This window comes from Lepidochelys olivacea, assembly GCF_965140295.1.
Source record: "Lepidochelys olivacea isolate rLepOli2 genome assembly, chromosome: 3".
Taxonomy (NCBI): Eukaryota; Metazoa; Chordata; order Testudines; family Cheloniidae; genus Lepidochelys; species Lepidochelys olivacea.
In genome coordinates this window covers 206,216,760-206,240,045 of record NC_140413.1, presented here as the reverse complement: position 1 = coordinate 206,240,045, position 23,286 = coordinate 206,216,760, and the positions used below count along the sequence as shown (strand labels likewise).

At 44.2% G+C, this 23,286-nt stretch overlaps 1 protein-coding gene across 2 annotated transcripts in view; it reads right to left on the bottom strand.

The window, feature by feature from the left end:
* SLC24A3 (solute carrier family 24 member 3) overlaps positions 1-23,286 on the bottom strand; it is a 319,465-nt gene that overhangs the window by 9,003 nt on the left and 287,176 nt on the right. For both annotated transcript variants that reach the window (XM_084625278.1, XM_084625279.1), the window contains exons 11-15: positions 22,479-22,639; positions 21,603-21,867; positions 19,476-19,642; positions 17,283-17,397; positions 15,965-16,077 (exon numbers count right to left, since the gene is read on the bottom strand). In XM_084625278.1, the coding sequence (XP_084481404.1) occupies positions 15,965-16,077; positions 17,283-17,397; positions 19,476-19,642; positions 21,603-21,867; positions 22,479-22,639 (821 nt within the window). The remainder of the gene's footprint in view (positions 1-15,964; positions 16,078-17,282; positions 17,398-19,475; positions 19,643-21,602; positions 21,868-22,478; positions 22,640-23,286) is intronic.

The following is a 23,286-nucleotide window of genomic DNA, read 5'->3' as shown; positions in this document are numbered from 1 at the left end:
CTAAACGCACACGCCTAATATCAATGAAATCACAGTAGCTTTTGTTCCAAAAGACACCATTGTGATTCTCCTATCCCTGAAAGAAAGAAGAGATGAGTGCTCAGGGGGCCAGATTCAGACCTGGTGTAAGCAGGTTGCACCTCCCTTGCAAGTGCCTGCCTGGGCCAAATTATTTGGTGATGTAAACAGTGGTGTCACAGGGCATGTGACAATAGGGCAGGAAAGCAAAGTAGGCATAAATGGGCTCCTACGGCTTTATTTTACCTGCTTAACCAGCTAGATGTTTTCCCTGCCACACCCGCTTCTGTCACGTGGGGTGTAAATTATGCTCACTTAACATACACACGCATGGCCAGAGTGATGCAGGTCTCACTGCTTTATTGTCTTCCAGCCAACTTACTTCCGACATGTAACATACACTGCCGTTCTCCTCAGCCCACAATATGGCTCAGTGTCTCCCTGACTTTACCTGCACATAGTTCTGCTATTGTAGCCTTCCCACTGGTTCCTTTCGCCAATCACTATAATGCTGCGGCCTGACCTATTCCCCGTTCAACTTCCCACTAGCCACAGGGGAAGCCTCAACGGCTCTGACAAGTGGTTCAAATGCTTAGGCAAAAGCACCGTCTGGTATTGAAATCAGAACTAAACTCTCCTTAGAGGTTTGGCTTGTAATCACACAGCTAAGCAGAACAGGAGACGACCCTGAGTTGACGGATTATAGCTGACAGGTTTGCAAATTCAAAACACATACAGCTTGAATTTAAATGGGGCGCTTCCCCTCTCCCTTTTTGTGCACTGCCCAGGGCCATGCAAGGATGCTACCATGAATTCCAGATAGCTCTTGCAGTAATGAGCACTGAAGGGCAACCTGCCTAGCAGCATTTGAAGTTGAACACTGGGGATAAAAGGGAAATAATGTAATTCCAATCTCCAGTTCTGTTCTGGAAACTGCTGAGAGGAAAAGGACTTGCTGTTGCCAAAGCCAAAACTGGTTGTGCTCCAGGATACATATATGTAAGAAATTATATCATTTGATCGCAAGGGCTCTGGTATATTTCCAGCCCTCTCTGCTGGCGAAAGCTGAGGGTTCTGAGCCTGCTCCCAAACCTAATTTTAGTATAGCTTCTCCTGCAGTGCCGGGGTTGGCATCACAAGTCAGTGAACTCCGCATTCCCTGCAATATGACGGGGTCCCCTGAGTGCAACAAACCCAGCTGTAATTTAGGACATGTGTTACTTTCCTGCCTGTCTGTGTGCATTTCCCGACTGGATAGTTTTGAGTAGGGCTGCTGTGTGAATTTCCTTTGCACAATCCAACACAATTCGCATCAGCGAGGGCTTGGTTTTGAACAACGCAGGCATGTACAAACTCAAGGTAACAAGGGATGAATGCAGGGAGTACAGGAGGACCTGATCCTGTGTTGAGAGCTCCCTTTGGGATTGGAAGTAGGGTTGCCAACTTTCTAATTGCACAAAACTGAACACCCGTTCCCACCCCCCTGCCCCGCCCCTTCTCCAAGGCCCTACCCCCACTCGCTCCATCCCCCCGTTACTCGCTCTCCCCAACCCTCACTCACTTTCACTGGGCTGGGGCAGGGGTTGGGGTGTGGGAGGGGGGTGAGGGCTCCAGCTGGGGCCAGGGATGAGGGGTTTGGGGTGCAGGAAGTGGCTCAGGGCTGGGGCAGGGCAGGGGGTTGGAGCGCGGGGTCCCGGTGGCGCTTACCATGGCTCCCAGGAAGCAGCTGCCAGGTCCCTATGGCCCCTGGGTGCATAGGTGGCCAGGGAGGCTCCGCGCGCTGCCTTCGCGCCCACAGGCGCCACCCTCACAGCTCCCATTGGTCACGGTTCCTGGCCAGTGGGAGCTGTGGAGCCGCCACTTGGGGCGGGGGCAGCGCATGGAGCCTCCCTGTGCCTAGGGGCCGCAGGGACCTGGTGGCCACTTCCGGGAGTTTTGCGGAGCCATGGCAGGTTGGAAGCCTGCCTTAGCCCCACTGTGCCACTGACTGGCCTGGCCCTGCTGCGCCGTCGAAAACCAGATGCCCGGCAACACTAATTGGAAGCTTTTATCCCTGTACATCATTCCAGCACCCAGTCATAAAAGTCTGTGATGAAGAGAATCAATCAATGCAAACTAGGTAAAGGAAGCTGCAGGGCTCAATTCAAGGCCAGCTATGCGCCTGTCAAGGAGAGTCATGAGCTATGTTACTCCCAGTCACAGGCTATGGATATCATCAGGCTCTGGGTGAGGGGGAGAGCAGCTGCCACCTGGCTGCTTTTCCCCTGCGTGTGCAGACGGGTGGAGAGTGGGTGGGAAACTGGCTTCACTCCCCCAGTCCAACACAGTTGAGCTGGGGTGGAGGGGGAATGACGTTGTCCCACCGCAAAGTCTGAGGCAATGTTGAAGCTCAGATTGGACTGCAAGGGGCAATGCTGCCCCATGTGAACAGATGCGACTTTACATGAATGAGGGCTGCAAAATTGGCCCTATGGTTGCTAGTGCTTCAGAAGAATTCAAGACTTCACATCATGGAGGCTGAGTTGGAGGGCACACTCCAGTGGTGGAACAATACTTTGTCAGGCAGGAACTAGTTACACAAAACGGTTACATGCCCAGTCAGTCATTGTTATACAGTGATATGAAATGATGCCAACATGTGGTCATCAGCGGCACTTTTGCAAAGCACGCTCATTAGGAATGTGTACGCAGGACATTAGCAGGTGAATATTAGTACTATACATCTGAATTTGAATAGGCCTAAGGACTAGGTTTTGTTTGAGAGCCCCTGGCCAAAGAAACTACACAAGTCCCGTGGCTGGAGGCAAGAACATTCTTCTGTGGTGGAGCTGGTGCCAGCCTCACCTCTCATCTCAGAGGCAGTTCTCTCTGACTGCACCAGGGGGATGCCCAAAACAGGAGCCAGACATCAGCTTTCAACAGCCTTCACAGTTAAAGCCTGTCCCAGTGGCTGATGGGTAGACTGATCAACACTCCATCGTGCAGCTCGCTGTACAGAGACGTAGGCTGAAAATAGATACAGGAGGGGAAAGTGGGGTGGGATGAATGACAGCTCCAGTTCAAGGTGGATCTGACCTTGCTCCCCTAAGGAAGTTAAAAAAAAAATCCTGGCCCAAACCTGTTCTGAGTGCTGAAGGTGCTGTAGGTTCACTAAGGCTGCCAGATGGAGACCCTGGGAAGCACCTGGAAGAAAGATAGGAAACCTTTTCCATGGATGGTTTTTGTTTCTGTTCTGGACTTGTTAGGCCTGCGTTACTTGGCTCCCAAGGATTGAGTCCAATGGCATTTCAGAAGCAACAACCAGTTCAGGACTCCAAGTGTTGAATAACTGAAAATGTGAGGGCTGCAGGGGACAGGACGGTGTGGGTCTTTGCTGGAAAGCTCTGCATGAGGGCTGGATGAGCGACGGGGCCAGTACAGAGGCAGGTAGAAGGGTGTGTGACCAAGCAAACTCTGTGAGCAATGATGAGGTGAGTTCTGAAGGAGTAAGACTGACAGGTCTTTCATACTGACAGGTCTTAACAAGTAAAGAGGCTACCTTGAATTAATATAACTGGGATATAGACAAGATACAGAAGGAACCATGGTAATCTGGTGAGGAAGCTTCTTGATATTTATTTTCTTAGACAAAGGCCAGGAGGGTTTCATTTGCATCTGATTTGCAAGCTGCTCTACTTTCTGGTGGAGAAAGGATGGAGGTGATGGTTTGAGCAACAGCTGAAGGCATTGGGAGAAACCTAAGATGACAAGATGGATAGGCAAAAAAAGGAACCACCAGAGTTGAGATTGTGGATAATCCTCCTGAAGGAGGAGACAGCGAACAACTATGGAACCTTTCCATCTGGTCACCAACAGTAGCTGTTCTGCCCAGAGGAAAACTAGATTGAGAACAAGCTGTAGGCTTTGACCAGACTCCTGTCAATCTGTGATCCAGAAGTAATCCAGGGACAGAAAGAAAAGAAAGAAAGAAAGATCCAGTAAGCTAGATTGGTGACTGCACAGGGAGAGATTTGTCTCCAGGCATCTGTGTCCAGAGGAAAAAAAAAACAGGGTGGCTTTTTGCCTCCTGGGTGCCAGAAGAAATGATCACAATGAGATTGTCTGACATTGTAAAGGAGCAGCCCACATTGTAGTCCATGTGGGAACAAATGATTCCAAGAAGGGAGATTCACTATAGCCAAGATTCACTCCACACCACTGGAAAGAACTAAAGATCACCTCAGTTGAGCCCATCTTTTCCAAGATCTTCCCAGTGCCGAGTGTGAAAGGGAGAAGGATACCAGAGACCAAATGATAGAATTGGAGAAATGGAGGGCTGGAAAGGATCTCGCAGCCATCAAGCTGAGCCCCCCGCACTGAGGCAGGACCAAATAAACCTAGACCATCCCTTGCAGGTGTTTGTCCAGCCTGTTCTTATAAACCTTGAATGACGGGGATTCCACAACCTCCCTTGGAAGCCTATTCCAGAACGTAACTGCCCTTGGAGTTAGAAAGTTTTCCCTAAAATCTAACCTAAACCTCCTTTTCTGCAGATTAAACCCATTAATTTTTGTCCTACCTTCAGCGGACATGGAGAACAATTGATCACTGTCCTGTTTATAGCAGTCCCTAACATAACTGAATACTGTTATTAGCTTTCCCCTGAGCCTTCTTTTCTCAAGACGAAACATGACCAGTTTTTTCAACTTTTCCTCATAGGTCAGGTTTTCTAAACCTTTGATCATTTTTGTTGCTCTCCTCCGGACTCTCTCCAGTTTGTCCACATCTTTCCTAAGGTGTGGCACCAAGAATTAGACACAGTGCTCCAGCTGAGACCTCACCAATGCTGAGGAAAGCAGGAGAATTACCTCACATATTAACATCCTGTTAATACACCCCAGAATATTAGCCTTTTTCACAGCTGCATCACATTGTTGACTTATATTCAATTTGTGATCTACAGTATTACCACCTAGCCAGTTATTCCCCATTTTGTAGTTGTGCATTTGAGTTTTCCTTCCTATGTGTAGTACTTTGCACTTGTCTTTATTGAATTTCATCTTGTTGGTTTCAGATCACTTCTCCAATTTGTCCAGGTTGTTTTGAACTCTAACCCTGTCCTCCAAAATGTTTGCCATCCCTCCCAGCTTGGTGTCATCTGCAAACTTTAGAAGCATACTCTCCACTCCATTATCCAAGTCATTAATTAAAATATTGAACAGTACCAGACCTAGGATTGACCCCGGGGGTACTCAACTAGACACACCCTCCCAGTTTGGTAGCAAACCATTGATAACTACTCCCTGAGAATGGTCTGTCAACTAGTTATGCACCCACCTTAGAGTGATTTCATTTAGACCATGTTAGGGGCTTATTCCTTCACGCACTTACTTCTCTGGTCCTTCTCGCATGAACAGAGAGCAACAATACCCGAAGTCCAAAGGTGCAAACAATTCGATGTTTATTGGGGTGAACTTCCAGCAAGCATGATTCCAGTTTCCTTCCTTAGTGTCCCCCTTCCCAGCTCTAACACCACAGAGCCTTACACCTGTGTTCCTGTTCCCATTCCTGCCCTTAGCCAAACATGATTCTAATTTCCCCACCCCCATTCCCTGTTCCAATTTTCCCCACACCCACCCACCCACTCACTCACTTCCTGATTGACTGCAGACTATATAGTAAAACTTGAGTTCTGCTTAGCTATACCTTAACCAATCATTTTCCTGAAATTTAACTAAGCAATCCTAACACATTGTAACATGATTATGTAACCAATTATATCCCACCACCTTAATTAGTTTACACCCAGCAAAATTAATTATACAGCAGACAGAACAATCACAGAACCAGACAGAGATTATACAGACAAACAATAGCAAAGTGGGAACTATAATGACAAAACAATACAGAAGTGAGGATTTCACATCCCAGCTATTGATAAGTGAGTTCTTGCCAGACAAGATGCTATCAAACTAAATTTCCTTTTACATTTTCTAGGCACTTCCCTTTCTCTGGAGGTGATAGGCACTATCAGGACAGGATTGTATTCCTAACAGCCCAAAAGCACCTTATTTCAATGTGACTAGTTTGGAATGTGAGGATGTGACCGTTCACTTCCCAGCTTATGGCTGCCTCTGTTGCTTAGCCAAAGGCCTTAGCCTAAGAACAGGGCCTCAGACTGTCACAGTAAGAGAAGGACCTTACACTGGCAGACAGTGATTTTGATTCTTTCTTTTATACCTCTAACTAGCCAAGTGATAAGAATACACCTAAATTCTTCGAGTACAGGCCTTTACATCTATATCCTAACAGACCACATTTCCTAAGCTTGCTTATGAGACTGTCATGTGGGAATGTTTCAAAAGCCTTACTAAAATCAAGATATATCACATCTATTTCTACTCCTCCATCCAGTAGGCCATTAGCCCTGTCAAAGCCCTGTCAATAGCCCTGCTATTGTTTGTCTGTTCTTGACAAATCCATGCTGGCTATTCCTTGTGATCCCATTATCCTCCAGGTGCTTACAAACCGATTGTTTAATAATTTGATCCAGTATCTTTCCAGGTATCAAAGTTTGGCTGACTGGTCTATAATTCTCATTCCTCTTTGTTCTCCTTTTTAAGAGATAGGTTATATGTTTGTCCTTCTCTAGTCTTCTGGGACCTCGCCTGTCTTTCGTGAGATGTTGAAGGTAATTGCTAGTGGTTCTGAGATAGCTTCAGCTAGTTCCTTAAGTACCCTAGGATGAATTTCATCAGGTCCTGCCAACTTGAATACATCTAACTAAATATTCTTTAACCTGTTCTTTATCTATTTTGGCTTGCATTCCTTCCCCTTGTCGTTAATATTAACTGTGTTGAGTATCTGGTCCCCATTAATCTTTTTAGTGAAGACTGAAGCAAAATAAGCATAAAACACCTCAGCTTTCCTAATGTCATCAGTTATTAGCTCTCCTTCCTCGCTTGGCTCTAGTCTACAGGGGCAACGCTAAAGCGCAGCCGTGGCACTGCTGTAAGGTGCCTTGTGTGGTCGCAGTGCAGTGCCGGGAGAGAGCTCTCCCAGAGCTCTAAAAAACCCACCTCCACAAGGGGCGTAGCTCCCAGCGCTGGGGCACTGTTTACACTGGCGCTTTACAGAGCTGCAAATAGCTGCGCTCGGGGCGGGTGTTTTTTCACCCTCCTGAGTGAGAACGTTGCAGCGCTGTTAATTGCCAGTGTAGACAAGCCCTAAGTAGAAGACCCACTCTTTCCTTTATCTTTCTTTTACACCCTAATGTATTTAAAGAATCTCTTCTTATTGCCTTTTATGCCCCTTGCTAACTCATTTTGTGCCTTAGCCTTTCTGATTTTGTCCCTACATGTTTGTGCTATGCTTTTGTATTCCTTAGCAATTTGTCCATGTTTCCATTTCTTGAAGGATTCCTTTTTGATTCTGATGAATGATGCACCCGTTTTGTAGATTCTCATGGCATTGGAATAATGCCTTCTGTGATGAATAATGTTTTGGATTAGGTCCCCATTTATGCTGATGGGTACCAACAGTCTGCATTCAAAATGTAGACAGGTTTTACACTACTTCGGAAAGTAGGAGGAGGGGAACTTCCATGAAGTCAAACAATATGGCGCGGGCTTCCAAACACATAACAAGAGATGGAGATTTTTTCCAAAATAAAAGCTGAGGAATAAAATAATCCAGGCACTAAAATGTATTTTCACCAAAGCAAAGAGCATGGGAAACAAGCCAACAGAACCAGGAATGTCACTTACAATAGGACGGCTTGGGCACTGCACTGAGACTTGGGAGACCTGAGTTCTATTCCCAGCTCTGGTGTGAGTTTAGGGAAATCAATTCATCTCTCTCTGACTGGTTCCCTGCCCAGTCTTTACCAGTAAGCTTTTTTTCAGGGACTCTATTTATATTATGTGTTTGTACTGAGCAAGATTTTTAAGGATATTTAGGTGCCAATGATTTCAACTGGAGTTAGATGCCTCCAGTGACTAGGATGATGGGCCTTGATTTCAGTTGGGGCCATTAGCTGTGGCTTTAATACACATAATAAATATGTGTACGACAGTAATACACATAATAAATACACAAATAAATGGGCATGGGAATCCTGTTTTACAGGGGGTTTGTGAGGCTTAATGTTTGTAAGACACTTGGAGATCCTTGGATGAAGCACAACACACTGTTAACAATACAATGGGGCCTCACATTCAGAACTTTACCACTTAAACCTACTTCCTGCTATGAGCACTTGATCGGCTGGTTCGTGGGTGAAACCACATTACCACATAAGGTTAAAAAAATGTCAGCATCTATAAAATCATAGCACAGCTCACTGCCAGTTGTGTGTACACATTGTGATACCCAACCTTGTCACACAGATGAAGAAAAAGGAATCAGATTCTGCTCTGCATTACACCAGTGTAAAAACAGCGTACGCCACTGATTTCACCTGGATTTACACCAGTGTAAATGAGAGCAGAATTTGGCCACTGGTGATTATGAATCAGATGGGACAAAACAGCAGATGTAGAGGGATTTCACCAGACATTACATAGGAGAACAGTCTAGGAGCAGATGTCAATCTGAATATCAGAGCACACAACTGATAGTGAAGTTCCCTGAAGGTGAACTTCAGATATTCTTGGTGACAAGGATATTTTGGATTGTTAAAACAAGCATACTGCAGGTCCTGAGATGCTAAGGAACCTGTAGAATGTCTGTTAAGACCACTGTTTTGTCAGTTCTACAGAGAATTTTTTCTCAGGGACAAACTGTTTTAACCATGTCTGATATAGAAGGCCAGAGAAAATGCTGTCACATTCCGTTCCTGTACTGGAATTGGACATAGTGCTCCAGTAAATAATGAGATACTCTGCATCTGTTTGCATAAAAAGAAACTGGACACTGAATGAACTGACACTGGGAAGCATCTGCTGAAATGCTATAAAACAGACCCTGCCTAAGGCTAGTTTCCAGTGATCTACAGTTATTGCCTGGTGTCTTAAAGCGTGCAAGCTTCCTCTCCTAATCGAGAAGCTGTTCTAGGTAGTCAGGATGGCCATTACCATGCTCAGATAACAAGGTGATGGATGAAGTACAAGAACTTAAATAGGTTAGAAAAGAATAGAACAGATCAAGAGATTTTTCATGAGCAGGAGAAGATTCTTCCTCTGTAGTAGGAGGGACAAGTGGAGTGAGATGTCTGATACCCCTTCTCCACACTCAACTCCTTTTGAGTTGAATGTTTGGATCAAGGAGAGGGAAAATGGCAAAGGCCTTGAGGTTTATTCAACTTGGGCCAAGCCTGCTTAGGAGCTGGGCTGAATCCCTTCCCTTTTTCCTTTCTGTACCCCCACACTTTATTTAAATAAGAACGACTTTGGCTTCACACCTCTTTGTTTGTGGATTCTTGCCCTGGCCATTCTCCTCCAACAGAAGGATCCCTTTAGGGTTCCCCACAGGCAGCCTCACTGACCTAGCCTCAGGAAGGGGGTGGGGCAGCATTAGTATGTGACTAGGGTTGTGTCTGCACTGTGTTTTAAAACCCACTGCAGCGAGTCTCAGGGTCTACTGATGGGGCTTGTGCTTTGGCACTAAAACCAGCTGGAGCACAGGGTCTGAAGCCCAGGGTGGGGGAGTGGGTCAGAGCCTAAGCTGCAGCTCGAACAGCAACATCTACATGTTGATTTTAGCACCACAGCGCAAGCCCTGAGCACCTGAGTCTGTAGACCCAGGCTCAGACTTGCTGCCATGGTTTTAAAGCCCCCCTGGCAGAGACTGATGAAGAGATGTACTGAATCAATGTTTCACTGGCTGCTCTGCCCAGGACCTTGTCCCAGCCAGCAGATCCTTCCACTTTTTGGGCTGCACTGGTCATCACAGATCCTTTCGCTGCTTTCTGTCACCATTACCTTCCTGACAAGCAGGCTAACCAGTTCAGGAACCATGTGGATGGGTTTCCTCTGATGGATGACGGTATGAGTCCAAGCTAACTCTGGCCCAAGGAGCATATGATATGGGTGAAAATCTTGCCCCCCCCCACCCCAAAATCAGGATTTCACCCTGTGTGTTTTAAGATAGTCATCCTGGACCCGATTCAGCAAAGCATGGAAGCATGTGCCTAACTTTAAGCATGGACCTAAATCCCATTGACTTAATGTGACTTAAACATGTACTCAAGTGAAGAGATGGTTGAGAATTTTCCATCAAAAGGGTTTTTCTATGGAAGATGTGGTTTCACAAAATCAAAATTTTACCATGGGAAAACTTCAATTCTGCCAACATTTTTTAAAAGAATTTCTGTCAGGAAAACAGAAACATTATTTTGTTTTGGGTCAGGCTGTCCTGAATTGAAAGGTTTTGATTTGTTAAAATGACCTGAAATGTCTTGTTCAATATTAAACTTCATTTCCCTATGGCACTGAAGCAAACGAACCTATTCACATGCTTAAAGTTACTCATGCACTTAAGCGCATTTCTGGACTGGAGGCTTGACTTTCAGCTCACTTTCTCTTTCCACCAGTGTCTTCGCTCCATTGGTCTTAAAGCTACAAGTGCCTTACCAGTTTGTTTATTAAAATGCATTTTTACCCTCTCAAATTTAATTTCAAATCCCCTCATCCGACCATGGCACAATTCAGTTATCTTGCTCATTCTGGTGGCGTAATTTGCAGTTTTGGATGGTAACTTAAAAGTAATTATGCTCAAACCGGCTTTTCTTTTTTTAATCTTTTCTTGTGTGTGTGTGTGGGTGGGTGGGGGGAATGCTTCAAAGCTGCAGTAATAGCTTTGGGGACTTCCTCTTTTGGACGAGGCAATCCAAATGGGAAGTTGGGAACATGCCAAACATTTAAAGAAATAGTAATTATTAGCTTTGAAATCTTCCAGTGTTTAACATGTAAGCAAAGTCATATTTGTCTGTCAAAAACATGGGCCCAGTTGTGCAGGGCCTTAATGATGTGAGTAAGCCTTGTTGTGTGAGGAGTCCTAACACTTATTCTCACAAATCCCTCAGCGTAAGCTTCGTGTGGTTGTCTTCTCTATGTTGAATCCAGTACCAGGCACACCGACGGGGCGGAATAAATAATGAACAATCATAGTTCACAAATGTTGTCATTGTCAGCAGACTGTATCTGAACCAAGTGGAATCTAGTCCTTACACGCCAGATACAGTTTTTAGTTTAGCTGGCTGTGGATTCTGGGCTAAATCCATGAACTTGAAGTAAATAGTGAGGAAACGCTCATTGCGGGTTATGGGTTTGTTTGTAAGACTACTCTTTAAACATGTGACCACGTTGCACAACACATAATCTGGATAAATTAAACAGTGAGGACATTGTTACACATACATGAAACAGGCTACTCATGTTCAGCCTCTTGTTTATGTCCTTTTTAGAGGAAAAACACAACAAATATAGGGATGAGCTCCGACCTAGAAAAATGAATTTGATTCCTACCACATTTAATTTAGTTTTGTTTTTAACCCCAGCCTCTTTTCCCAGTCCAAGTGAAATGTCAGAGTTCTGTCAAAAGGTCACTACTCCTCCACACCGAGACTTCAGCTTTGGATCTTTAGTCAAGATCGAAAATATCATTATTCATGGAAGATGTTTAATATGTTGATGCTTAAAACAATGAAAAGGTGAAATATATGCACAGATCTTTTTGATATGTACTGAGTTTATATTGGTCCTTTGCTCTCTCTTGGAGCCACGTGGGTGCGGCGGGGCAGGAGAGCTTGCACTGCTGCCATTTTTATTAGGAAAAACTTTCTGCCGATAAGGGTAGTTAAACTCTGGAATAGGCTCCCAGGAGAGGTGGAGGGGGCCCTGAGCTGAGCGGGGGTCTCATATTAGAAAGCCACTAAGTGTGGTTTACTGCTGTAAGTGAATGTAGTGCCGTCACCGGGGGTGTTTAAGAACTGGCTGGACGGACAGCTGTCAGGGATGGTCTAGGTATACCAGACCTCAGTGCCGGGGGCCGGACTTGATGACTTCTCAAGGTCTTTTCCAGCCTTACATTTCTAGGATTCTGTATTACTGCAGCTCCTTGAGACCCCTACTCAGATTGGGGCTCCATCAGGCTAGGTGCTGTACGGACACATAGTAAGAGCAAGTTCCTGCCCCACAGAGCTTCCTATGTAAATAAACAAGGCTGATAAAGGGTGGGAGGTAAAATACAGGCACAGAAAGGGGCAGTCACTTGCCCGAGGTCACACACAGAGCAGGTCACTGGCACAGCTGGGAATAGAAGCCAGGTCTCCTGAGCCTCAATGCTCTATCCATTGGACCACACTGCATCTAAATAACGAACATGCCCTGAAGATAGACAGGGAACTGCAGTCTTCAGGGTTGCCAGGTAATATGCACTGCATTCACTTAAAGCAATAAATAACACCTACTGGATTGGTTCAATAGGGTGCCAAAATTTAATCCACGTGCAAAGGTGTCTTTATTCCTCTTGTGAATTAATCCTGGATGCATTTGTGGGGGTGGGAAAACCTTCTTGGCAATTCCTGACCCTTGAGTGCCTGACCTTGTGCCTTTAATGTTCCCTTATCACATTGATAAGGAATTTCCCAGGCTGTTGGTGGGTTTTTTTGGGTAGATTAGGGTACGGGGCTGAGAGATAAACCCATGAAATGAAGAAGCAGCAGCTTCACTCTGCAGGACTTGAAAGCTCACCTGGCTGGCAGGAATTGGCAATGGTACGGGTGAATTCCATAATCAGGAACTGTTTGGCTCAACGCCTTCAGAAAGCACTTTCCGGTGCACCTGAGGAGGGATACGCTTTCCTGAGCCCTGCTCACTAGCACTCCCTAATCCCTTTGCACTTTACAAGATCCATGGGCTTTTCACTATGGTCTTGATTGTCCCTAGGTCTGTGGGTGCAGGGGGTAGTGGATGCCATGGGCCCATGACAGCCCTTGCTTGCAGCAGGTGGGCAAGGAGGGGGGTATGTGGTTACAGCCTTGACTCTGGCCCCACAAAACTTTGGCCAGTTGAGGTGGCACAGGGGTGCAATCCTTTGCTGCTGGTATAGGCTCAGGAACAAGAGGGAAGCACAGTACAGCCCTCCTTAGCCAGGCACGTTGGACTCGATCCTACAATGTGCTGAGCGCTCTGGGCCTGACCTGGTGAAACACTTCAGCACGTGCTTAAATTAAGCACAGGAGCAGTCCCACTGTATGAGCCAGGCAGGTCAAGACATCTTGGCTGTTCTAAAGAAAACGTGTCTGGATTTGTGCCTCTAACAATCCTTTACGGAGCAGGCACAGTGTATTTTGTCTGAATAAGTGTGTAAAGGGCTCCTTCCTGACAGATGTTGGAGCAACGCAAGCTTGATCCTGCAAAGCACTTAAGCACATGCTTAACTTTAAGCACATGACCATGAGTAGTTAGTGGGAGTATAAAAAGGACTGTACTTTCTCAGTAAATAACTGTCCAAGGCTCAGTACCCACTCAAATCAAACACAGCTATCTTCAGAACATCCAAAGGCATGTCTGCTCAGTGAGGACTATTTCCATGCCTGATTTCACATTTCAACCCCCAGCCATTTCAGCTGCAGAGATGTTCAAAAAAATGGTGCGAGAAGTATTTTCAAATAGGAAAAATATCAGAACTCTTTTTGTTCCCACTTTGCAAACGAGTCACCTTCAGGCAGACAAGGGGTCAGGAACATTTCGGCCCACAAGGCGAAATTTTAAGAAAGGTACATGTGCTTGAAAACAAAGGATTAGACTGAAAAATGTTACACAGCCTGAAGCATAGACACTGCTGCTGGTTCCACCGAAGTGCACCCTTAGCAACTGCCTTGAAATCTTACTTAGATTGTAAGGTCTTTGGGGCAGGGACTGTCTTTTTTGTTCCATGTTTCTACGGTGCCCAGCATGGTGGGGTTCTGGTCCATGACTAGAGCTCGTAGGTGGTATGGTAACATAAATAATGATGATGATAATTAAAAGGAGATAGTGTAATTGTGTCATTCAGTGACTAACGCTGGAGAAAAAGGAAAAGTCAGATTTCAAAACTGCATTTTCCCTTTTTCAAAAATCTTTAGTCTGAATATCTGAAGTACAAGATATGGGGGTTTGCAACAGAACTACAAGGTCTAGTGTCTGTCTCTAAACTAGTTTAAATTATGTTACCAACTTCCCCAAAGGAATGAAGCATAATGAAAAATAGTTTCCTCGGAATAATTTAAAAAGCTATTTTAAAGTATATCAGCACAATTGCTGTTGGGGTGACTTTGGGGCTAGACACAACAGGCTTTCTCCCTAAACTTTCTATAATTACAACAGGGTATGACACATATGAAAAATGCACCTTTCATTGATCAGGTTTGGCACCAACGTCTCAAAAATTAGCCAATGACTTTTTCTAACACTTCCCAAATTACAGAAAAAGAGTGATTCCTCTGTTGTTCCGCCCTCCATCAGTCATGTTCTTCCCCCTCACAGGAAACAGAACATAATCTCAAACGTAAATGATTACTGCAGCTTCACAAAGAAATCCCAAATGTAATCTAGGAGACAGAGTAACCAGGCACTAAAAAACCTGTTATCAAATTTTTCCTCACCATTCAACTATACAGGAAGATATAAAGTGAAGGTGAGCATGATACAATAAGGGACAAATACTCAGCGGGTGTATTGTTATAGCTCCAATGACTTCCATGAAGCTATGACAATTTACACATGATGAGGATCTGCACTTAAGCATCAAAAGATTGTTCCACAGGTAAAGCTGTACAAATGTTATATACAAAAATCTGTATTAAAAGAATGTTAAAGGTTGCGAAGTCAAGCACTCATATGTTAGGAAATGCCAGAATTAAGGTTGCCTGTGCAACGTTAATTCGCCCATCTCGTGTGTATATGTTATGATACAGTTTATATCTACATGATCACTGTAAAATCTTAGTGTCTTCCATTTAGAATTAATAGCAATACAAAGTCTCTAGTGGACTTGAGGGAGTCTCTGATACTTCTCCCTTTATGGGCACCCTAACACTCTGGTTTTTGACCACCATTACACATTTAGTAAATATTTTCATGGAACTACCCACAACAATGTCCAGGTCGTTTCCCTGAGTAGTTAGTTATCTTAGTATCTTGCAATATTAAGAAGCAGTTCAAATGATTCTTTCCTATGTGCATCACCTTGCACTTGCCAACAAAAAATTTAATCTGTTATCATGTTCCCTAGTCACCTAACTTTGTTAGACTACTCTCGATACTCACAGTCTTCTCTAGTCTTAAATCACCTAAATAATTTTTGTCCCTTGCAAATACTACCATCTCAGTATTCCCTCCCCTTTCCAGATTATTAATTGATCTATTAAACATCAATTATCTTAATATAATTCCTTAGGGCACCCCCTCTGTTCAACTTCTCCTATGTTGAAAACAGATAATTTATTTCTACACTCTGTTTTCTGCCTCTTTAGTGATATTCTGATCCACGGTATTGTTTTACCCATCATCCTGTGATATTTAATTTTCTTAACAGCCTCCTTCATTTACTAGTTTATTGACATGCTCCAAGAATTCAAATGGCTTAGTGAGGCATGATTTCCTTTCCAGAAGCTATGCTGGTTTGTTCCTATCCAAACCTTCTCATCTATGTGTTTTATCATTCTATTTTTATCCCTTCAGAGTAGAGATCTCAGTCTATTATTAAGCAATTTACCTCTGTCTCGCTCATGTATCTATTCAAAATACAGTATAATATGGTATCTTATTGCAGTTTGGGTTATTGCATTCAACAGGAAATAAAAGTACTCATGCCACAAATCTTAGACAGAATTAACTACAATTTCCCTAAATCATACATAGGTATTGCTATTTGCTCACTCAAATTTCAACTGAAAGAACTTTTACGTGACAGAAAACATGACAGAAGCCTAAAAGAAATATTTGTATTTAATTTAAAAAAATCAATCAAATATAAGACTTACATATGAACCATAATCCACTGCTAGAGTCTGCAGAGCCCATGGGAGACCCAGGCCAACCAAAATGTCAAAAACGTTACTTCCAATGGAATTCGACACAGCCATATCCCCCATGCCTGCAGAAACAGGAAACAGGGTACAATCAGTCATTTCAGTAAAGGCTTCTTGCTCTTCAACAAGAATATCTGCATCTGAACTACTCCTGACTCTGTATAGATTAACACTGGCTAGATTTGGCCTTTCTTTATGACTGATGCTCATTTCTTTAAAAAAAAAAAAAAATATGGGCATACTGGGGAAGCGTATGTTTCACCAGAAAACAGCCTCTTGGCCTCCCAAAGCAGTATTGCCAACTCAATTTTTCTTAAAGCTCCAGCTTCTGGAGTAATGGAAATCTGTTTTCATTAAAAATAATTTTCCAGATCTCCTGGTTGTGGAGAAAAGCTGGAGAAAATGACTCAAGTGTTCCCAAAGTCTCAGAAACCAGAAGACAAATAAACTTAATCCTTAATTTTCAAGTTGAACATGGTTTTTTGAATGCTTGGCATTGGCTATGCTGCTAAAGCATGGTCCAGACTCAATAGTGGCCTTTTACCTTCTCTGTGATGGCAAGTTAGTTCTAGGACAATCTCCTGTTCTCTCTGCAAATATTAAATTTCAAATCAGCGTTGATTTCACTCATCAGAACCTCTCCCTGCTGCTCCTTTGGACAAATGTTAAGTGGAACCAACACAAGACTCCAAGGGCCAGTTCCTCTGCTCTAATGGAGCTATGAGAATTTCCACCAGCTGATGATCTGCCTCTAGAGGCATAAGAATCTGAAAAGAACAGAAGGACGGAGGCTGTTCTACCTCATCTGTGTCTAACCCCTCTTCCCATACTGCCCTGCCCAGAGTATAGCTCTGAAAACCTATGGTTCTGAATAATACAGAGTGGATGTCCAAAGGCTGCAATAGTTTCAAGTAATTATGTCTATTACAGATCAGTTGGAGTCTTATTTCAAACCTTTGCATCTTTGCCACATCTTGGGAACCATATATTACAGAACTTGAGTAGCAAACATACCCATTTTTCCAGTTGAGCTAGTAAAGGAGAGCTGGGGAATGCTCATGTCTTGCCCTTCAGCCCCAGCTTGTTTTTTCAAAGCTTGGGAATAGCATCTGGACACCTCAGGGAAGATGCACTTTCATATCATCCACTTTATCGGGAAACCTTATCTGGAGGCTAGCAAGCCATACTTCCTCTGTACCTTCTTAACAGAAAGTGGACATGTAGGAGATGCTTTCACATCCATGTTTGCTAATATAGGAGGCAAACCTACCTTGTCTTGCTACTATAAGGCTAGCCATGCAGTCCGGCACGCTGGTTCCAGCTGCCAGGAATGTGATACCCATGATCACGTCTGGAATACCCAATGTGTAGCCAATGATCGTAACCTAGGGAAATAAGTAGAACTGTCAAGAGGCTTAAATTTATTTAAAACCCAGTCAAACTTGTCCCTACATTGCAATATGATCTGGGTCAGTTTCTATAACTAAGTTTGATGGTGATGCAAAAGAACTTCTTAAAAAGGGAAAATGAAGAGAGGGAGGGGTTTAATGGGCAGGGCAACTGGCATAGGGTCAGGAAACCTGAGTTCTATTCCCCACTCTGCCATGGACCGTTGACAAGCCACTTCACCTCATGAGGCCTCTCTTTTCTCTACACCCTTTATCTGCTGTGTCTATTTGAACTGTAAACTACTTGGGGCAGGGACTGTCTGAATGGTGCCTAGCACAATAGGAGCCTGATCTTCATGAGGTGTTTTGCCTTCCTCTGAAGCATGGGGCACAGGGCACTTACAGGTTTAAACTAGTGTAAATGGTGGATTCTCTGTCACTTGAAGTCTTTAAACCATGATTTGAGGACTTCAGTAACTCAGCCAGAGGTTAGGGGGCTCCTACAGGACCAGGTAGCTGAGGTTCTGTGGCCTGCAATTTGCAGGTCAGATTAGATGATCATAATGGCCCCTTCTGCCTTAAAGTCTATGAATTAGAGTCATTAGGCATTACTATAATACAAATAATAGTTAAATAATCATGAAAACCAAAGATAATTATACCATAAGCATATTGTAGTCAGGGGTACAGCCTCAAGTCAGTGCAGGCAACTTAACACACAGGAGATACTGCTAACCATCTTCATGTCTTTTGGTATGCATGTTGCAATCTATTAGTGTTCTTTGAATCATTATGCATTTTGGAACGTTGGAAGCTCTTGCTTAACACAGAACTTATCATCAGTGCAAGTTACACTAGTGGTCGTATCTACTTGCAAGGAGTGACATAAAAAAGTTCAGTTCAGGATAATACTTGATTTTCATACTCTCTAAAATGTAGTCTAACAAATTTGAACCATATGTTATGAGCAACACAGTGATCCTGTGGTTTCTGGTATTCCAGCTTTGGAAAGGTTGGGCAGGTACTCGTTCTTAAAAACAGTTCATCCTCTCAAATGAACATTTAGGGGGGCAGGGGAGACTAGTCACTCTCCATTTTCTGCTTAGGGAATTAAGGCTTTCTTAAAAAATTATTTTGCAAGATTTTGGCTTGGCTCTGAAAGAAAAACCTGACCTTAATTTTGCATTCAGTATAGGAGTTAACTGTGCATGGACTGGAAGATTTCTCTAATTTCTGATTTCCAGTGAAGAAGGCATGTTCAGTTCTTTAGAAATAGATTAGATGTATTTCTGTAGTTCTAAAATCAGAATAAGTGGTCAAACGCCAGGTTCCCCCAAACCCTTCTCTGCACCCCATAACTGTCTGTTTTTTCCTCAAGACAGCTGGAATTGGAAAGGAAGCATGATCCATGCTGCATTGCTGGCATTATTATAACGGGGGTTACAGAGATGTTATCACCTATCCAATTGTCTAATGAGGCCTGCAGCAGCTTAATGAACTAACAAGCACGCAGGACTGTAATTGCAGAGAATAAGCCAATTACATTTGGATGGCTTCTGTTCATTTTATTGATCCCCAACCACCTTTAAATAACAAGCTAGAAATAGATTAAGTAGTCCCTATTGAGTAGAGTAGCAATGCAGCAAAATGGGCCAGCCGAAAAACTGAGTTTCATGGCTTAGCATGCGCAGGGGCTGGGGTGTAGCATTTGTCAGCCCTGCCTTTCAAACTTGCTTACTCCACTGAGAAAAAGAGAGAAAGCAATTAAAGAGTCTAAATTAAATTCTCATTTACACTAAAGCCTGTCTACACTATTCTGGTGGTAACGTGGCCTTAAATTGTGTGTTAGTGGAATTTACTCCCAAATTAAAAATCTGGGGCGAAATTCTGGCCCCAGTGACATCAATGGGAGTTTTGCCCTGACTTCAATGGGGACAGCGTTGGATCCTGCCGTGTAAAGGGGCTTTAGCATACATGGGAACTGATGCTGATGGAAAGAGACATCCATTGACCTCAACAGGCTCTGGATGCAGCCCCAAGTCAGCTCCCCCCTGTCCCCCCCCCTCGATACGTACCATCCACACCATCACGTAAGATAAGGCTGCAATCCAGAGGGTAGAGGAAGCAAAGGTGACCATGAACCATTTTTCCCAGTAGGGCTTGTTGCAGTTAGGCACCGTGAAGTGCAGGAGGAAGCTCAATGGCCAGGTGAACAGCCACTTCAGGATTTCCATTTTGCCAGCTGCCAAAAACAAAAGGGGACAACCATACATCTCTGCCCCATCCTCTCTGCTTTAACCCTGAGCAGGATTTATTATGTGTATTGTGCTCACAGCAAGAGCTGCTGAACCCCCTACAAACACATAACAAAAAGGCAGTCCTTGCCCAAGAACATACAAGCTGAGGATAAGACAAGGGGCAGGGAGATGCAAGGGGAGCACAAGGGGACTGAGATGATCCCAATTACTGTGATAAGCCATGGTCATAGCACATCAGCTGCCTAGCTGCTGTCAGGTATTTTGTAGGTATCATAGAAGAAGAGAGTTTTAAGGAGGGATCTGATCTAGTGCCCTGGCTCTCAGAGCCTCCTGATAGCATTCTTAGAGCCTTCATTTTCCCCTGCTTGAGCACCACCCTCTTACTGCAGTTCAGCTTTTTGGGTGAGTAGCCCTGGAAAAGGACTTGCTGTGAAACTACTCCATATCTGGCAGGAGCAGTCCCTTGTAGGGACTGAGTATGCTGGCTAATTTGCAGCCCAGGTCTTTGTGTGCCTAGGGTTGTCACTCATCACAGATTCATGGAATTCATCCCAGTTTTCAAAGGGCCAATCCCGAGCTGGCACGCCTAGTACTAGGGGGGTAAAGGGTGGAACTGATGTAACTTCTGCACCCGCACGGTGTTACTGCATGCTAGTAAAGGTACAGTAACAGGGCAGCACTGCATCATGAGGTGACGCTAGGATGTTGCCAGCCCTGGGAAGATGTCAAAGTGGGGACCAAGAGACCAAGACTGGAAAATAAACCCCAAATGTGGCCACTTAAGGCCATCTACACTGCCGGAGTGGTGTAAATGACACTCAGGACTTAAGGATGTTGAACATAATGGGCAAAAAGCACATTGGCCCTAAGGCCCCCTTACACCTCTCTGGAAGTATAAATGGGGACATAAAATAGGAGTAAACTATATTCACACACACTTGAATGCCCCTTTGTACAGCCAATACAGGGGGCTTGGTGCAGTTGAGAACTAGGCCCTGATGTCACGTTCACCATTGTCCTGCATCTTGGTAGTTGTTTAGACCAGTGCAAAGTGATGATAAAAGGCCACAGTTCTGACTGTTTGTGCAGTCCTGCAAGACTACGCAGCTCATCATGGGCGAATCTACACTAGGAATAAAGGAATCACTACAAAAGTTTTTTTCTCCTGCTGATAATAGCTCATCTTAACTAATTAGCCTCTCACAGTTTGTTCGATAACTTCCAACTTATCTGTATGTATGTATATATATCTTACTATATGTTCGATTCTATGCATCCGATGAAGTGGGCTGCAGCCCACGAAAGCTTATGCTCTAATAAATGTGTTAGTCTCTAAGGTGCCACAAGTACTCCTGTTCTTTTTAGGAATAAAGGTTTGTTCTTCCCTCATGTTAGTGAACTAGTATAAACAGGTGTTAACAGGTCGAGGTAGACTGTAGGCTCCTCTATACTTTTAACCTGCTATCATCTGTTAAAACTACCGACTGCCTTGCCTTCACTAGGATTTAACCTAACATGAGGAAAAATCCCAGTGTGTGGTTTTTAAAGGTGTTTACTTTGACCTGTTAACACCTGTTAATAATACCACTGCCTTGTCTTCAGTAGGCTTTCACCATGTGTTGTTACCACCAGGTTTTAGATAACACAGATAAAACCACACCTTTTTCCCTAGTCCAGACAAGTCTTAGGTGTCTGTAGCAGTTACAGCAGCCTGGTTGGGTTCTGTCACATTCCACTCTATTGTTACTTCCATCAGAGGGGAGGAGGCCTTATCTAGTTAAACCAGATGGACACAATCCCATTTCATCAATGACGAAGAATTAAACTCTTATGGTCAGAACGATGGGGTTATCAGAGAAGCACCTAGAATTTCAAATGTAACTGTCATGCTGTTTGGTGTTTTCAAAGTTATACTGAAACAAGGAAAGCCCAAGAGCTTCTTACAGGGTAGGTCAAAAGGAGTGTAAGGTCCGTCATTATCATCCTCCTCTTCCTCCTCTTCCTCGTCATTCTCGTTGTTCTCATTGTCCTCGTTCTCGGTCTCATTTCCAGCCTCACCCATGTCCTCGTCTCTTTGGGTCCCATTCACGCCCCTTTCAGTGGAGTTGCTGGGGCCTGTCCCGTTCTCCAGGGCATGCTTGATAGGAATTTTGATAGCCACTTCCGATTCCCCATTGGTGTAGGCTCTGCTGTTTATCAGCCTTTGCCTCTGGAAACACAGTTACAAAGTCTTGGTGAAAAAGAGATTATAACAAAAATAAGGAGAGATCCGAAGAACTTTGTAAAAGCAGGTTTGAAAAAATAAAGAGCCAGATCCTCAACTGGTATAAATGTGACATCTACATCTACTGAGGATCTGACACAAATACTATCTTTTCGGTAAAGGAAGGACTGAGTATAACGGAATCTAAAACACCGAAAGCACAGGTCAGATACTAATCCAAATTACATTGGTGTCAATTTGAAGTCTACTGAAGTCAATGGAATTACAGTGTTTGTAGAACCACTGTCAGTGAGATGAGAATGAGACCAATGTCTAGGAGCATCTTCTCCTGGGGTGGGGGGTGGGAATGGAACCCTTCTGCCATTTAGTGCGATCTGGTACATTGTGTAGAAAAAGCATTCTCTTTAGGTATCTCATCAGGGAATAGTGTCAAGGGATGGCTTAGCAGCATTCTTGGACAGGGGTGAGGGAGATGAGAAACTCCATCAGAGCACAGAAATGCCGGTCAGTCTCCCTTCAGTCTGAAGACTGCTGTGGGAGTAGATGAGTTCAGGATGGACACAGACTCAGGCTGAGGAGCAAGGAGTAACACGTACCTCGTTGATCAACATGCGACTGGCCATGGAGAGACGGGTTTTGGGAGGAAAGTGGCTGGTTATCATTATCCGGAGCCCAGCCTCAGAGAAGGAAAGCTGGTGTGGGTAGGCAGACAGCAGCTCGTCCACCATGATCACCGAGGCTTTACGATGGAAATTCCCTGCAGAGAATTCACAGAGAAAGGAGTGAGGTACCTTGCTTGCTGATCCAGTGGCCCCTCTCAGAGTGAAAGAGTTCTACAATTCTCCCTCTTTTCAAAAGTAGCAGCCCGAACAGTCAACTTTGCATTAGATCAACAGGTTTTCCATCTTTTTTTCACACTGCAAACCACCCCATAAGAGAGCGACCCTTTCCTCTCAGCACCCTAACCCCCAGGAGCTTAGGAACTATTTGGCAAGGGTGGTCCAGGAGAGATGACCGCTCGCTCCCACACCACAGTACATGGTTCTCAAAAGGTTGAATTCAGTGAACCATAAAGATTCGTGGGCCCAGGGTGAGTCACTCAACTTCAGACACTGGCATCTAAAGTGCATGTTCTCTCAGTCACTTCTGTCCTTGAGCAACCGGATTTGAAATAAATCTATCACTTGGCCCACCATTGAGGCTTTTCATTGCAAAATCTAAACTACTCTCAAGAATTTATCACACACATACTACACACAATGATTACACTCCAAAGAGCAAATATACCACTGCAGTAGATGCCATCTGGTGCTTAGGCCTGTGGTACTGGCTGCATTGATTCCAAAAGCATAATCTTTACTTGCATGAGGATATAATCCTCACCCACCATTTCATCATGTGTTG